This window comes from Cebidichthys violaceus, unplaced genomic scaffold (genome assembly GCF_023349555.1).
Source record: "Cebidichthys violaceus isolate CVI_PGR_0920_01 unplaced genomic scaffold, fCebVio1.0.p SCAF_14, whole genome shotgun sequence".
Classification (NCBI taxonomy): domain Eukaryota; kingdom Metazoa; phylum Chordata; class Actinopteri; order Perciformes; family Stichaeidae; genus Cebidichthys; species Cebidichthys violaceus.
In genome coordinates this window covers 10,373,366-10,389,400 of record NW_027176307.1, presented here as the reverse complement: position 1 = coordinate 10,389,400, position 16,035 = coordinate 10,373,366, and the positions used below count along the sequence as shown (strand labels likewise).

The 16,035-nt window shown below is 43.7% G+C and overlaps 2 protein-coding genes across 3 annotated transcripts in view; one reads left to right on the top strand and one right to left on the bottom strand.

The window, feature by feature from the left end:
• Positions 1-184: 184 nt before the first annotated feature.
• On the top strand, positions 185-7,984 carry serinc1 (serine incorporator 1). The gene is made up of 10 exons (XM_068708773.1): positions 185-326; positions 1,791-1,952; positions 2,942-3,135; positions 3,255-3,334; positions 3,670-3,807; positions 3,906-4,075; positions 4,224-4,314; positions 5,060-5,201; positions 5,362-5,586; positions 6,900-7,984. The coding sequence occupies exons 1-10, from the start codon at positions 288-290 to the stop codon at positions 7,036-7,038; spliced, it is 1,380 nt and encodes a 459-aa protein (XP_068564874.1). The 5' UTR covers positions 185-287; the 3' UTR covers positions 7,039-7,984.
• A 518-nt stretch (positions 7,985-8,502) lies between these two features.
• Positions 8,503-16,035, bottom strand: part of hsf2 (heat shock transcription factor 2) — a 10,886-nt gene continuing 3,353 nt past the window's right edge. Inside the window, exons 4-12 of one of the 2 annotated variants that reach the window (XM_068708771.1) lie at positions 16,009-16,035; positions 15,702-15,777; positions 15,418-15,479; positions 15,174-15,252; positions 14,018-14,142; positions 13,377-13,637; positions 12,664-12,766; positions 11,955-12,021; positions 8,503-11,047 (exon numbers count right to left, since the gene is read on the bottom strand). The exon at positions 16,009-16,035 is cut by the window's right edge and continues 98 nt beyond it. In XM_068708771.1, the coding sequence (XP_068564872.1) occupies positions 10,713-11,047; positions 11,955-12,021; positions 12,664-12,766; positions 13,377-13,637; positions 14,018-14,142; positions 15,174-15,252; positions 15,418-15,479; positions 15,702-15,777; positions 16,009-16,035 (1,135 nt within the window). In that variant the 3' untranslated portion in view covers positions 8,503-10,712. The remainder of the gene's footprint in view (positions 11,048-11,954; positions 12,022-12,663; positions 12,767-13,376; positions 13,638-14,017; positions 14,143-15,173; positions 15,253-15,417; positions 15,480-15,701; positions 15,778-16,008) is intronic. The other variant, XM_068708772.1, reaches the window with a different exon arrangement.

Sequence of the window (16,035 nt, the reverse complement as noted above, 5' to 3'; positions counted from 1 at the left end):
ATGTCTGGTTGATCTTATGTGTATGTATTTATGTAACACAGAGATGATGTTTTTGTTTCTTGCTGTATAAGGGAAGGTGAATACATGTTCAGCATGTGGGTAAAGACTGAGTGTGTTGGCTGCAGTCGTCCTATGGGGGGCAGTAAAACTACCGGACTTTTATGAGAAGAAGAAAAAGAAGAAAAAGAAGAAGAAGTCTGTGGGAGCGCATCATCCATCTTCTGGGAGAGCACGAAAGCACCAGCCATCTAACGACCGACTAGAAAAGAAGAAAAACATCCGCCATCATGGGAGCCGTTTTGGGATTGTGCTCCATGGCGAGCTGGGTAAGTTACACACGTCTTTGTTTTTTTTTAAAAACCGTTGACAGTGAAAGCAGTGGATGTGTTCTCGCTGTTATTTGCTCCTCACACTTCAAACAAGTGCTGTCATGACTGCGCAATAACACAGACGGCAGCAGGCCGTCGCGCTGATAAACTGCGGCGCAGACGGACATACATAAACACGACATAGCTAGTTAGCATTCACTAGCTGTTATTATATAATACTAACACGAAGCTATTGTTGATAACGTTGATTGGTTCTTGGCTCTTGTCGTTGTGTAAGCTAACTGTAGGGCTACGTTACATGGTGTCTGCCTTTGTTTGGAAACCAGCTAACTAACAGTAACCTAAATAACCACAAAACACGTCGAGCTCGATGTTTAAGCTAACGTTAGGCGAACCGCTTTGTTGCTAAGCTAAATGAGCATTACTGGTAAGTTACAGTATTTTGACGTGTATTTGGTGTTTTTATGTTGGTTGAACATTGTAAACAAACATGTCGATGATGTCAACTGAGCAGCCGGGGCTGTAACGTCAACGCTAGCTGTTGCAACACTGCGGCCATGTAAACAGGAATCAGGTATCCGCTAATTGCGACATGTGCAGACAGACAGCAACAGATCTACCCAGAGAGAGAGAGAGAGAGAGAGAGAGAGAGAGAGAGAGAGAGAGAGACCAAATCCCAATGTCCGCCCTGAACCCTCATGGACTTAATTGACGTCACCTGGTAAGTGGTTGAGTGTGAGAGGCTGCAAGGGCTCGAAATGGTGTAAATAGGAATGGGACAGCATTTTGCTGCAACATATCACGTTACCATGAAAACGACAACAAATAAGATGTATAATTGAGGGTATTTATTTTATTATTTGTACTCCCTGATTTGAACATCTTCCAGGCTCTTTTCTCAAAAGATGAGGTCATTTCATATAATCTATTTACTTGTTTTTGTCAAAACATCTTCGATGACAAAAGCAAATATTTGATGGATAAATAAATAAACATCCTCTGATTTCAAGTTTATTTTTTGTTCCATCTTTAACCCTTAATGTTTCTGTGTAAATATAGTAAGACAGGCTGAACACAGGTGAGCCGTCCTCTTTGTTTACCTATTTTTTTAACGTCTCCATGGGTTACCCCGTGTTTAACGTCACGTTGCTATGACTTGTGGGTAATTCCCTTAGGCTAAGTCAGCATACCATGCTGACTTACGGAAAGGGTTCATAAAGGGCTCAAAATGTCTGCCAGAGAGCCTCAAACACTCAACGATTTGACAGTGGGACATCCCTAAACCCTCACGGACTTCACGGGAGCGCACCTCAAAGTTTGTGAGTCCGTAAGGGGGGACATTGGGATTTGGCCAGAGAGAGAGAGGCAGTAAACACCGTCCCTGCATGGTGGAAGGAATCTGTCCGTCTGGTAACAGGATTAATGACTAGGTAATTAATAGCAATGCTGGTTTGTGTGCAGATCCCGTGCTTGTGCGGCAGCGCCCCCTGCCTGCTGTGTCGATGCTGCCCCAGTGGAAATAACTCCACAGTGACTCGCCTCATCTATGCCTTCTTCCTGCTGCTGGGAGTGGGCCTCGCCTGCATTATGTTGATGCCCGGCATGGAGGGTCAGCTCAAGAAGGTATGAAATGTAATTATTCTTTATTACAGTGCAGGTAAGAATAGCATATAAACGACTTCACCCACAATCACCCAAAATCACCACTTTAAAATTTAGAAAATAAGCCATTTAGCAGGAAAAAGCATTAAAAAAAAAAAGACAAAACAACCGAGAGTCACAATGAAAACACAAGCTGACATACTTTCCTCAAACTTGCAGTTATTATTTCCTGGTATTGTCCTTTACTGTGCTGTTATTATCTAATGGAGAAGAGGACAAAAATAGGAAATTTCCCTTTTTCATTGAAATGCAAAATGTGCAAAAAATCACATGAAAAAAGGATAGCGATAGCCAATGAAAACTAATTGGCTCATATAGGCCTTTAAATATAATTAATACATAAATAGAATGTAGCCTATGTCAGCAAAATAAATGAAAGACCTGGCTTGGTTGAGAGCAGTAACTCTCAAAATACATTAGCATCAAAGTGAAATGGGTTGCACATGAACCGGTGTAGACGGTTGATAAATGAGAGCTCAGGCGCCGACAATAACTCATAATGAATGATGTGTGATTATATATATATATATAATAGTAATAATGATAATAGTAATAACAAAACGCTGCTTTTGAATACTGATATGGAAGTCGATTACCATGGCAACAGTCAAAGCTTTGAAGCATTTGGGTCACGTCTTATATTTACATTTTCCTACCAGGATTCATAGAAAATAAGAAGACTGTTTCATTGAAACCCTCCTAATTCATGCATGAGACTCTCACTTTGGGTTTGAGTGATGTTAAGGATTCAACTCATTTCCTTGGTCTTGGTCTTTCTGATCTTGAAGGCCTTGAGAAGACTTCCCTCAAAGGATCAGTTACATTTGGGGAGAACGTCCGAGCAGCTCTCCTAGTGGGAGAGACGCTCTGTTCTGTGCTGCACGCCAGGCTCTCTGATCTGAAGTCTGTGATTTGGCCTAAAATGGCTTCTGTCCCGTGTGCCGCTGTAGATTCCTGGTTTCTGTGAAGGAGGGACGGGCTCGTCCATTCCCGGCGTGGAGGGTCACGTGAACTGCGACGTGCTGGTCGGCTACAAGGCCGTGTACCGCGTTTGCTTCGGCATGGCCATGTTCTTCCTGCTCTTCTCTCTGCTCATGATCAAAGTCAAAAGCAGCCACGACCCCCGAGCTGCGCTTCACAACGGGTGAGTCGGCGCCCAACCGCTGGTGATAGACTGATCATTTCAGCGCTAATCTGTGCAACAATTGAGTTCTGTAGTTTTTGCCTGTGACTGATGTAAAAACAAAAACCTCTCTCTTCCAGGTTTTGGTTCTTTAAGTTTGCTGCAGCTGCTGGCATCACTATCGGATCATTCTTCATCTCAGAAGGTCCCTTCACTACTGGTAAACGTTCTTGTCCGGTATCGTCTTTCTCCTCTCAAATGAAACGTGGTATGCAGCTGTCTGTACAAGCATAATAATCCCAGGAATCCATTCTTCCTGTTTCCCGGGAAATAGGATAACAGGAAAAACTAGTTGTGTTCTAGACATAAACCAAGAAGGCTGATGATGCATGCAAAAAAAAGGCCAGTTTTTGGGGGAAATAGTATTCTTAAGTCTGTCCTTCTGTGATGGTAGATCAAGACTGCAGATATCAGACATCATAAGTGATGAATAATGGCCCTACATGAGCATTTTACACAGCGTAGCAACCTGACCTCGCTCTACGTCTTCCACAGTGTGGTTCTACATCGGCATGGCCGGAGCCTTCTGCTTCATCCTCATCCAGCTGGTTCTACTCATTGACTTTGCCCACTCCTGGAATGAGTCCTGGGTGGAGAAGATGGAGGAGGGCAACTCTCGCTGCTGGTATGCAGGTATGGTGACAGTGTTATTATGATGGTTTATGTCACGGAGAAAATTGTGATCAATAACGACCTTAAAAAATACCTACCTTGCTAATTTGTGTTCACAGCTCTGCTGTCGGTCACCGCGGTGAACTACCTGTTGTCCCTGGTGTCTCTGGTCATGTTCTACGTCTACTACACCCACTCCGACGGTTGCACTGAGAACAAGGTCTTCATCAGCATCAACATGCTCCTGTGCGTGGCTGCCTCCGTCCTGTCCATCCTGCCTCCGATCCAGGTTTGCATTCATGTCTGGGACTTGAAGCCAGAATAAGTCATGCACTATTCCCTCTGTGATGCTCAGCGGATGTGCGCTGAGTACTTTTTACTTGTGGGTTGGTCTTGGATTGATTTGCCTACTAATGCTTGCCTTTCTCTGTGTGAAGGAGTCCCAGCCCCGGTCTGGCCTGCTGCAGTCCTCCCTGGTCACCCTGTACACCATGTACCTGACCTGGTCTGCCATGACCAATGAGCCTGGTAGGATGACATACATTTCCATGCTGCTTTCACCTTGCTCTGCTTGTTTAGTGTTTTTTGGTAAAACAAGTACTCTTAACAGGGGAAATCCGGTTTCTCTTCTCCCCTACCTCGCTTATAGAAACTGTGTTTCTCTAATATGTAATGTCACATCCATGCAAAAAGCTGACAATAAGCTGGTTCCTTAGGTGCATGTAAGTTTGTTATCATATCTGGTAGAAACTAGGCGGCAACCTCTAGTTCTGCCGAGTGAAGCCAATGTGGAAATGTCTTAAAACATTCTCTCTAGTGTCCATCAGGGGGCGACTCCTCTGGTTGTATAGTTTATGTATAGTAAGTTTATGAGAAAATGACTCTACTTCTCTCTTGATTTATTACCTCAGTAAACATTGTAAACATGAGTTTATGGTCTCAATCTCTAGTTTCAAGTCTTCTTCAATACAGCATGATGTTCATTTAGTAAATTATGGTCCATTTAGAGTCAAACAGACCATAAAGCAGGGTATGCTTTAGGGCGGGCTTAATGTGATTGACAGGTCACTGGCGCTATACGCCATATACGGCATCTCTACGTCACTCCTTCGCATTCCAAATATGGTAACCTCTGTTCATTGGTTTAAAAAAAACATGTCGACGGCCGTAATCCAAGATGGCCGTGAATATAGCCTATTGTGTTGGACACTCTGCCTACAGTAAGCCGTCAGTCACACAGCATGAATTAAAAATCTTTTCCTGTGGCTCACAGACAGGAAATGCAACCCGAGCCTTTTGGGTATTATCGGACTGAACAGCACCAGTCCTGCAGGTCAGGACCACGTGGTTCAGTGGTGGGATGCCCAGGGCATTGTGGGATTGATCCTCTTCCTCATGTGTGTCCTCTACTCCAGGTGAGGAAGTCCTTTTTAATCACCTTTCAACTTGTGAAGAGAGCGTTTCATTACCAACGGGCAGGCTGCAGCCTTAACCGGCCTCTGTCTGTCACCTTGTGTTGCTGTTCGATAAGGCAGCTGACGTTCTCAATGTCTCCCCCCTCTGTCCGTCCATCAGTATTCGTAACTCGTCCAACACCCAGGTGAACAAGCTGACTCTGACCAGCGACGAGTCGGCCCTGATCGAGGACGGGCCTCAGGCCGACAGCTTCGAGGAGGGCAGCGGTGCCGGCCGAGCCGTGGACAACGAGAAGGACGGCGTCACCTACTCCTACTCCTTCTTCCACTTCATGCTCTTCCTGGCGTCGCTCTACATCATGATGACGCTCACCAACTGGTACAGGTAGGCAACGTGTCACCCAGCGCAACAGTGTGGAGCCCTATGGCACAGAGGAAGGGCCCCTTTTTCTCTGATTAGTCCACTTTGAGCATCTGACAGACGTAACGTTAGAGCGAGACGAGATGAGGTGTACGGTACGTTGTTATGATGGTGTGTGTCTGACTCAGAACTCAAAGTTTTGTCTTTATCGAGTTTAAAAATGAGCGCTACAAACACGTTTAATAGATAGCAGCCATAGATGCTGACGGTGTTTTGGTTTAATGAGTGACCGTGTTAACCGGTGACTCTCTGCCGAATGCATCCGTGGTTTGTTCAATTTCAAACACTTTCTGTTAGAATTCTGTTTCACAGTTTGTGGCACATAAACAATTTGTAACACTAATAATTGAACATTTATAAAATTACACCGCCGAACGGCATGCTGGGTACAGCTTGGTAGCTAGCCCGGTAGTACAAGTCTGCTAACAGCTGGGAGAGGCTCCGTCGCTACATTAAGAACAGAAAAGAGCGATGCAGGACAAAGGAGGAACAAAGAGACTTTTGCTTTTTGGGGTATTTTGGTTAGACACATGCAACGCTGAGTACCTTGTAATATGTGTGGTATTTGTTATAAATGTACGTTGGTACATAGAGGGTGATAACAAGCTGTACTTGGAGGGGTTTAGGACCCAGGGGAATGTAGGTGAAGTCAAGGAAGACAAGCCGCACAAACAGCTGTTCACCGTTCTTGTGTTAAAAATGTCTGCTTAATAATTAAATGCGCAATAAAATTATTTTTGGCGTTAATTAATGCGTTAGCGCGAAGAAAAAAAATACCGTGATATACCGTGAAACCGGTATAATCTTACAAAATACCGTGATATACAGTTTTGGTCATACCGGCCAGCACTAATTCAAATATTTGTCAGCTTTCTGATATCTTTTACAGTTGTTGAATTGGTACAGTTAACATTTTGTGCTGTTTTCGGATGATGTCAGCTGTAAAAGGGTCTAGAAGGGACATCAGATTCCTGCATATTGTGGCATTTTTTTTAAATTACTACATTTTAATCCTAGAAAACGAATTATTTTATGTTCCATGTTCTGTCATCTATTATTCCGTTACTTTTCCCGATGTTTTAGGTTTTTGCCGCGGTATCAACACTAGTTTAAATAAGCTACTGTCACTGAAGTCTCTTATTTCTGCTTCAGTGAGGTTTCATCTTTCTGTCTTTTGAACACATTTTATTTTTGGAGCATTTCATTTCACAGTTCTTGGAACACAGACCGATAGCCGCAGAGCATAAATCTGTCAGCTGTTGTCTTTCCCTCCGCAGCCCCGACGCCAACTACCAGGCCATGACCAGCAAGTGGCCGTCTGTGTGGGTGAAGATCTCCTCCAGCTGGATCTGCATCGCCCTCTACGTGTGGACGCTGGTGGCTCCGCTGGTCCTGGTCAACAGAGACTTTGACTGAAAGCACCGTCCCACCGCTCACACAAACACATCCATGCTCTGCTTCACCTGTGTTTTGTTTCAGCAAAAAGTCAGTTAAAAAAAACCCCAAAAAAACAGTAGCTAGCGCTAGCACCCCGCATCAGTTCCAGCTGCAGCAGAGGGGCCCGGGGTCTGTTTCAGGACCGTTTGGTTCGGGGGCTGTGGGCTCGTCCCCTGTAGTCCGGATTTATGATGGTCCCCCCTCAGCTCCACCTCTGACTGCAGCCCGGCTCCTCTGCTGCAACGTCATTGTGAATCCTCAGCAGCCTGTTGTAGTGGTGTCCCCCCCCCCCCCCCCCATGCCGTTTGCCATTGTAAATACGTCCTGTGTATTTCTAGCGGATGATTTTCTTTTCTTTCTATAAAGACTGAGCTGCATGCTTTTTTCCTATCAGACCTAATGTGACATGAACAGTAACTGAAGCTTGTGTGAGGACGGTGATGGCTTTGATCGGCGTAACGACACTGACTGCAGTATTACATATGGAAACGCTGTTACACGTAAATTAAAGTCTGATGGATTCAGTTGTGTGTGAGCAGGACTCCAGCTGTGGCACTGAGACACGAGCATGAGCGGTGCTGTGTAGCGTTGTGTGTGTGTGTGTGTGTGTGGTATTCTAGTCATCTGCCATCATGTGTTGAAGCTCTACCAGCTGTCTCTCTCTCTGCAGCTTGCACATACACGACAAAGGCATTCCTGTTTTTGTGTGGCTTCTGATTTGAATTTTTGACTTTTAAATGTAAAATTGAAAACTTCTACATAAATTATTTGGTAGTGTTCAGAGTTAGCATGTAGTTCCTCACACACATCGTGTGTTTGTGTGCATTCGTGTGATTGTCTCACCTGTGCTTTAATCCTACTATGATTTCTCTCCTGACATGTAAAAGTATATTGTAACTCGTTTAATAAAACTGAAGGAAAAGAAGTGGAGTGTGTTTTGTTTCTTGTCTCTCAGCAGTATGTTTGGACGGTATGGAGCTGATTAAAGTAATCCCTCTAGCCAGCTCAGCTAGTGATATCGTGAACCTCATCTCAGTTTATGTCAAATTACACTTTACATAAATTACATTTATTTATTAATAAATTACATAAACTACCTTCATCACTAGGAATAGAAAAATATCTCCACTACAACTACACTACAATCACTACAACCTTATGTCCATCCAAATGTCCTAACGCAACATCTCAGGTATGCCTAAAGGGAATTTCATTGTATGTGGCACAAACATCCACTTGGGTTCAAGGATGACGTGAATAGAGTTCGGTGGTCACTGTGACCTCACTCAAGAATTCATATGTTAATTATGACAATTTCACACAAATGTCTAATAGGACAAAATGATGAAGCGATGACATTTTGGAAAGACATGGATGCAAACTACAACTAGCTTGAAAACTCAGTCTCAGTCTCCTGATGAGAAGCAATGAACGACAAACGAACACTGTAGCATTTGCTTTATTTTAACGGCAAGGCTTGCAACAATGACAGACAGCTCATGGGAAGCGGGCAGGTCATATAAAACTATATATAAACTATAACCAGTATCCGAGAACTAAAGCATGGAGCTACCGGAAGAAATGGCCGCTTCCATGTCAGCGAACAGAGACAGGAGGACTTTCCCTTAACAATAACATGAACATACTTAGGCTACTGAACACAACGAGAGTGAAGTCATTTACAGCGGAGATCAGGGCTCTGAGTTCACACCGGTTTCTCTGTTGTGTCCAAACTGTGAACAGTGTGGACTCATTGAACGGGGAGCTTGGAGGAGATTTGGGGCATTAAGGAACGACTGCAACAAAATCAGTGAGTGCTCCTTTAAAAACACAAAGAATTCATGTTTTTAGCTGCTTTGGCATTCTTGTGAACTGAAACAACAGGTCTCGACACTGTTGAAGTATGTTGAGAGAGAAGCTTCTAGCTGAGAATTGCTACATAGACAGCCAAAATTGACCACAACATCAAATAGACCCCAATGTTTTCTTAGTGGACGGCAGCATCACTTGGTGTAGCCCCCCCCCCAGCAGAGAAATTTAAACTCTGTATATATAAGAGATGTTGATAGATTTAGCAGTCAAAATTCAAAAGTCAAAAACACCAGGCCATACATCTTAAATACTGCATATTTAACTGTTGAGAAGAGTTGTTTTACTTTATATAATGGTTCCTATCCAGACCACGAAGTGATGTGCAAACTGTGAAATGACTCTTTAACCGATTGTTCAACTCAAAAGGAAGCCCGGGCTGAACACAACCCTCTCAGCAGGAAGGCTGCTTTTCTGCAGAGTCTGAGCTTCGTGGACAGAAATGTAGCAAAAGATAAGAAAACAAAAATCACAATAAATACATTTTCAAAAGTACATAGAAAAGGTTCAACGAGTTGTTACGGATTGGTGAAGATGCCGCCTCACTGACTTTGTGGAACCGGATGTGATGCAACGCTTTTCCGACGGTGAAGAGGAGACCAAAGATGGACAGAGTGTCGTGCGCTTACACTAGCCACAGTTTGTGTAAGCCAAGAAACCATTTTTACATTTGAGAGTATTGCGTTTATGAAAACATTTAATTCATGGAAATAAAGTACTCTTATCATCACTTCTCAGACACACGGCAGTGAAGCCAGCGTTCTCTTTTGACCCCTCATGGGTTTGTGCTCACTTTTCACTCCATGTAAAAGCTGATGGCTACACGTCGTGTACGGATTCCCAGGATGAAGGGCAGCAGTACTACAGTTTGGATGACACACGTTTAGGCGATTAAAGTGTTTTGTGTGTTCATAAACACACAGCAAGGTAAATATGTGTTTATGAATGGATACAGGAAGTGTTCCGAAGGTATCAGAACCATGTTAAGACATTTAGAGTCAAAACATTTATTGTTCAAACAAAACGAAACATTTTGTTGGGAGCGCCTCGGGATCCCCCAGTCAGAGCTGGCTGATGTGGCCCGGGAAAGGGAAGTTTGGGGTCCCCTGCTGGAGCTGTTGCCCCCGCGACCCGATCCCGGATAAGCGGACGAAGATGAATGAATGAATGAATGAAAAACGAAACATCACGGCTTTTCTCACATTGTTTTTCTTTCTATTTCCATGTTGGATTAGAATGTTTTGGTACTTAAATTTCCATCATGCTTTGGGTGAAGTATGATGTTGCCAATAAGTCCAGATGTTCCTATGACAACAGTTAGATTACTCTTGATACAGAAGAACAACATGGTGATTATGATCTGAAGATATATGGGAGGTACATACAAGCACTGTGTGGAAACATTCAGATCTGTGTGTACAGTGTGTGTACAGTGTGTGTGTATGATGCGTTTCTTCTGTCCTGACCGAGTCATGACTGTAAGAAGTGGTGCAGTTTTTCTTTCTGCAAGTTTTAATAACCTGCCAGAGGTTGTTAAACTAATAACATATTTGATGAGAATGTGGCTTATTTTTGTCACTCAATTGTCATCATAAACGCAAAAGTCTTAAATGTAAAAATGTGTACATGGGACAGACTGCAGCCTGGTGCTTCCTTCAGTTCCGTTTCTGCTTCTCAACGTGTACACCCAAGAGAGGTGAGGGAATACTAACGCCCAAAGTCAGTACTGTCTGTATCCTGTGGTGGACCAACATCATCCCTGTCATTCCGGTTCCCCTCCCTGCTCACACGCCGTCCAGCGCGGTGGCGTCGCCCTCCGCTCCGGCGGGACTCAGTTCGCACAGGTAGAAGAGCGTCTCGGCGCTGGCCTCCGCCTCCGTCAGAGGCTCCAGGCGGATCAGGGAGCTGCGGGTCGGCTGCTTCGACTCCAGGCTGGTGTCCAGCAGCTCCGCGGGAGGCTCAGCCTCCACAGAAGCAGCAGCGCTGGAAGAGGGCTGGAGGTGGCTGGTGTAGGAGCCCATGCTGCTGCTGCTGGAACCCAGATCCAGCTCTGGGGGAGTAATGCAGCTATCCAGGATGGCCAGAAGAGGGCAAGACGTGTACTGGATCAACTGCTTATCTGAACACAAGACACCGGAGGAGTCCTTATTTGTTGTACGGAGAAGACCTAAACAACCACACCTCCAGCTACTCCACACTGTATAAACATACATATCAACAGCACATTCTGCTCTGCCGACTGGCTTCCATTTGCAGAGACATCAGCCACAGATAAAGGGACGTCTCCCACTGTGACTCTTTAATACTTCCACTTCGTGGGACTTTGGTGGGACTTTGTTTAGAGTCAAAAAGTTATTAATAGCATGAATCATTTCAGGTATGAGAGTGGGTCTGCTGGCTTTTTTTTGGACAGCCATGGAGTAACCATGGCCTGCATTATGATGAGGACTTTTAATGGAGGATATGAAGTGTTATGACTGTGCGAGAGCTGTCACTGGCTTCATTTCCACAATGATAAATAGACCATAAAAAAAAATTGTGTTCACCGATTTTACACACAAAAACTATATGAAAACTAAATTGGTACTTGGTGACATACTGTATGCACAGTATTAGGAGATATTATTGAGAAGCACTGAAGCTCTGTTCTGCAGTTCTTGGATTTCAGATCATTTCATCATCATCAGCTGCCTACGAGCATTTATAGTCTGCTCTCTCTGCGCTCCGGGAGCGCGATGATGATGATGATGATGATGATGATGATGATGATGATGATGATGATGATGAGACGGCACTGATGAAATATTGAGCAGAATTTGATTCAAGATTCAAGTTGCTTTACGTCTTTGACAATTGAAAGATGCTTAGGGAATAGTCACGGCACAAACAACACTGCTGAATTGAACGATAAGGTGGATCTGTAAGTTACATCATAGGTGTAATGATTCCACTCACACACTTCATTTAAGTGTGTCAGATTTCCCCCGCCTACATAACGTGCTTATGCATGTATCAACGTTTCTCACCTGTGTTGACTTCCTCTGTTCTGCCTCGGTTTAGCTGTGCCGAGTTGTCTTTGGAGGACACACCCTCCTGAAAACACACAAGAGGGAATGATGACTACAAGAAACTAGCTTCAATATAAAACAGATTAAAGTATAGATTCACCAATAATACTGACATGGCCTTATGCACATTGACAGAGTTATTGAACACTGAAATCCTTCCATCCGTCTTCAGCGGCTGTAAAGAGATCCCTCACTAACAGAGGGAGGAATCCAGAGTTAAATGAATTCTTAAGTTCAGTTAAGACTAATGTCACACCAATCAAGTCGGTACCTTTTGTTTTCAGGTATGACCGGTTTATCTGACGTGCTTTAGTGTATTTAATCACTACTGCACTGTCCTCACTGTCCACTGTCCCCCCCTAGTGTTGTAATTTGCCTTTATGGATGAATACAGTCAGGGGACATTACCTTGTTTTTAGGTGGCCGTACAAACTGCTTTCTGTACTCTTAAGTCACGCTTCATTGTCTGCGCTACAGAGGAACTGACACACGTTGATATTAACCCTTTACGTTCCACATTGCTAAAAAAACTCTTTCTGCTAAATTCATAGCAGTGGAGACGTGTGAAAACGTTCCGTTTGTCAGTTTATCCACAGCCCTGAAATAAAAGCGATCAGTGTTGTTGATCATGTGAATTGTCTTTAGTTTGTTAGTGATGTAATTTTACCTCGAAAGCATCAAAGTCCATGCCAAACTGTTTTCCATAAAGCATGGCCTGGAAGTCCTCCAGACTGCAGTCAATACTGTCCAGATAGTCCATCAGCTCCATCCTGATGACACACACAAAACACCACGTTCCACCAGTAGCCAGCAACTCTTCTTCTTCTTATAAACATGTAGAATATTTTAAAGTAGTATCACCACTTGACGTACCAGTGGACATTCTTTATTATACATTGATTACTAGTTACTTTGCTGCAGAATAACTACTCCACAAAAAAAATCCACAAATACATGGAGCATGAGACTCGTTAGTTCTCATAAGCAATTGTAAATAAACTGTTGTACAAATACATCCCCATTTGCATCGCTTAATAACCTTCACAATCCCTATATTCATTTGAGAAATCGTCAGCTTTGCATTGTAAAATGGAAATGTATTTGTGATCCTTTAAGGCTGTTTCAGCAGACACACACAATTCACAAGTGCAGGGAAGACCCAAAGCTTTCCAGTAGATGGCGGAAATGCAACATTTATGGACACCAACTGCTGTTAAACCAAACGGAAGAAGAAAATAAGCCTTCGCCAAATAAATATCAGTCCAACGGTAGCACTCTCAATAATGCATCCGTGGATACTTCCTGACCCAAGTAGGCCCGCAATTATGTTCAGGGTAAGGTTCCGTTTCTGTAAGAATTAGGATTACGGTCGGCACTTACTTGCCCAGCAGGCTGATGTTCTGCGATATCGCTCCGTTCTCGTTCAGGATGGAGTCCATCATCTTGACGGGGTCCTCCAGACTGAGGCTTGAGGCTTTATTGAGCTGCAGGGCGCCGCTGGTCGTTCCGCAGCTGTCGTCTGCTGCCGCTGACACACCGGCCTCTGTCTGTTTGACGTCGTCTGTGCAGGAGGCGCTCACCTCCGTCTCAGCCGGTAGCAACGCACAGCCGTCCAGCTCCACTTCCACGATGTCCATGTCACTGAGGGAGGACGTTTTCATTGAGAAAGATACTGCTGGCTCTTTAATATACAGACAGGTCCTTTAAAGTCAACTTATTCAAAGTTTTGTAGTGAAAGGACATTCTCAATCAGTACGTGTTCTATAAATGTGTTGAGCACACACACACACACACACACACACACACACACACACACACACACACACACACACACACACACACACACACACACACACACACACACACACACACACACACACACCCTTCCAAATGTACCGGCATAAGAAAGACTATTAAAAGTCTTTTTTAACTAGGAGTTATACTGAATTGACATAATCACAAAATGAAAGCAGGAGATCAGTGTGAATGTCACCCGATGACTTATGGGTAACTAGTCTCACCCTTGCTCGTGGGATCCCTCTGCGACCTCAGCTGCCGCCTCGGCGTCACTCTCGGTCAGGTCACAGATGATGACGTCATCCGATATCTCGGAGCCCTTCACGCCATTCAGACTGTTAACAGACGTCTAACCGGGGACACACAGGACTTCACAAATATTCATATATAACACGTCGCACATTTAATATCATCCTTTTAAAAACAACAACAAAAGACACGCAGGCTTAAAAAGTGAAATGTGAAGAGTAACCGATCACTATTCATACCTGCAAACTCATAAGAGGTGAAAAAGGTGACAATCACCGAAAACCCTGTGGGGGGGGGGGGGGTGCATGCTCCCCCAGGATCATTTTATTTTAAATATGAACTTTAAAATGTAGCATTCTGGTGTAATCTGAAAAGAAAATTAAGTGATAAGACATTTCAGTATTTCAGCTCTTGAACCCTGTTACTGTATGGCTTAATATTAATGGACTTCTACTGTTACTGTAAAGCTGGTAGAGTTGTAGCCTAGTTTCTATTTGCATTCATATGCATTCACTCCAGTTCAATTATTTAAATTAAATGATAATCTACTCTGGCTAAGGTAACTTATCAAGCTGTGATTTAACTGCAAGCTTCCAATCTATACACACCTCTGCATTAGCAACCCGCTGAGATGAAGGTACAGGCACCTTCACCCTCTCTCATTACTTCAGGGCTCTTGGGAGCAACTTGGGACTGTTGGGACTGTTAGAACACTGGCTGTGGTGATCACAGTGAACACCTTTATCCAGGCCCAGCTCCACTCACATCTCAGCCCTGCGTCAAGCTGCGCTACACAAACTCTTCATTAAGCTCTTTGACCTCATCAGTATCTGGGCCTCATGTTTCGTGGTCATAAAAGTCATTATGACCGTAACGTAACTTAAACTAACGGAACATAACGGAACTTAAACTGTAACATAACGGAACTTAAACTGTAACGGAACGTAAAGGAACTTAAACGGAACATAACTTAAACTGTAACGGAACGTAAAGGAACTTAAACGGAACATAACTTAAACTGTAACTGTATATATTTGGATTCAAAATGGCGATTTTCGCCGAAAGGTTTGCAGGTACGACTATAGGTGATACTCCCCATGGTTATGTCACTGGGTTCTGCTATTCACTGACCTGGTCCACACACACTTTGTCGTCGTAGATCTGATGAATGTATTTGGGCTTCTTTCCATTGCTGTTCATAAGAAGTGGCCTGTCAAAAGGACAACAACACGACAACAGTTAAAGTTCATACAGACAGTTAGCTGGTTTACTGTCGTTGGTCAAGACAACAATGACTATTTAAAATCATAGATTATTTATGGTGGTCATTCCAGTAAAAAATGAAGAGGTCTTTTTCTTTTCAGTGTGAACTCACCTTTTGCGTTTTAAATTCAGGATGCGGTTGTTCTGTACCAATGTGACGATGAAGTGAATCAGCTAAAAAGAGAAGAGCACAGAAAACTGGATTTCAGATGAACAGAACACCTGCTGCGTGTGGTGACATTAGACTTCCCTTTCTAAAGTAATTAATCCAATGCCACAACAACGTAAACATGGGAACTAAATAAAAATGATTTGTCCTGTTTATATTCCTAACATGCACAGTCCACTTCAAGCTGTTACTACTCAGTCACCGGGTTTATCCGGTGTGGTGCTCACCTTTTTGATGAGCTGTTGTTGGTGGGCATGTATCTGTCGCAGATCTGAGATCTCCCTCCACAGAGCTTCATTCTCCCTGAACAAAAACAACAAAAATAAAACAAGTTTCATTTACAGTCGACAGACGGGTCTGCAACACCAACCCTGTCTCCTCTGAGTTCCTGTAGCTTAATTTAGATTTGTGTTAAATGAAAACGGTCAGAGCTACTGAAGGACTTCTGGTTTCTGACAAGTCACCCGAAATGTGTTTTCCCACTCTGTGGCGGTAACGTTGAAGCTGTAGTACTGCACAGAGCTTCACGCTCACCTCTTGAGTGTTGCCAGCCTGACGTCG

Excerpts from the sequence above, each read along its gene's own strand:
- serinc1 (XM_068708773.1), top strand. The coding sequence starts at position 288 with ATGGGAGCCGTTTTGGGATTGTGCTCCATGGCGAGCTGG. Across the intron at positions 3,808-3,905 it reads CTCTCGCTGCTGGTATGCAG|CTCTGCTGTCGGTCACCGCG; the intron begins GTATGGTGACAG and ends TTGTGTTCACAG. Across the intron at positions 4,076-4,223 it reads CCATCCTGCCTCCGATCCAG|GAGTCCCAGCCCCGGTCTGG; the intron begins GTTTGCATTCAT and ends CTCTGTGTGAAG.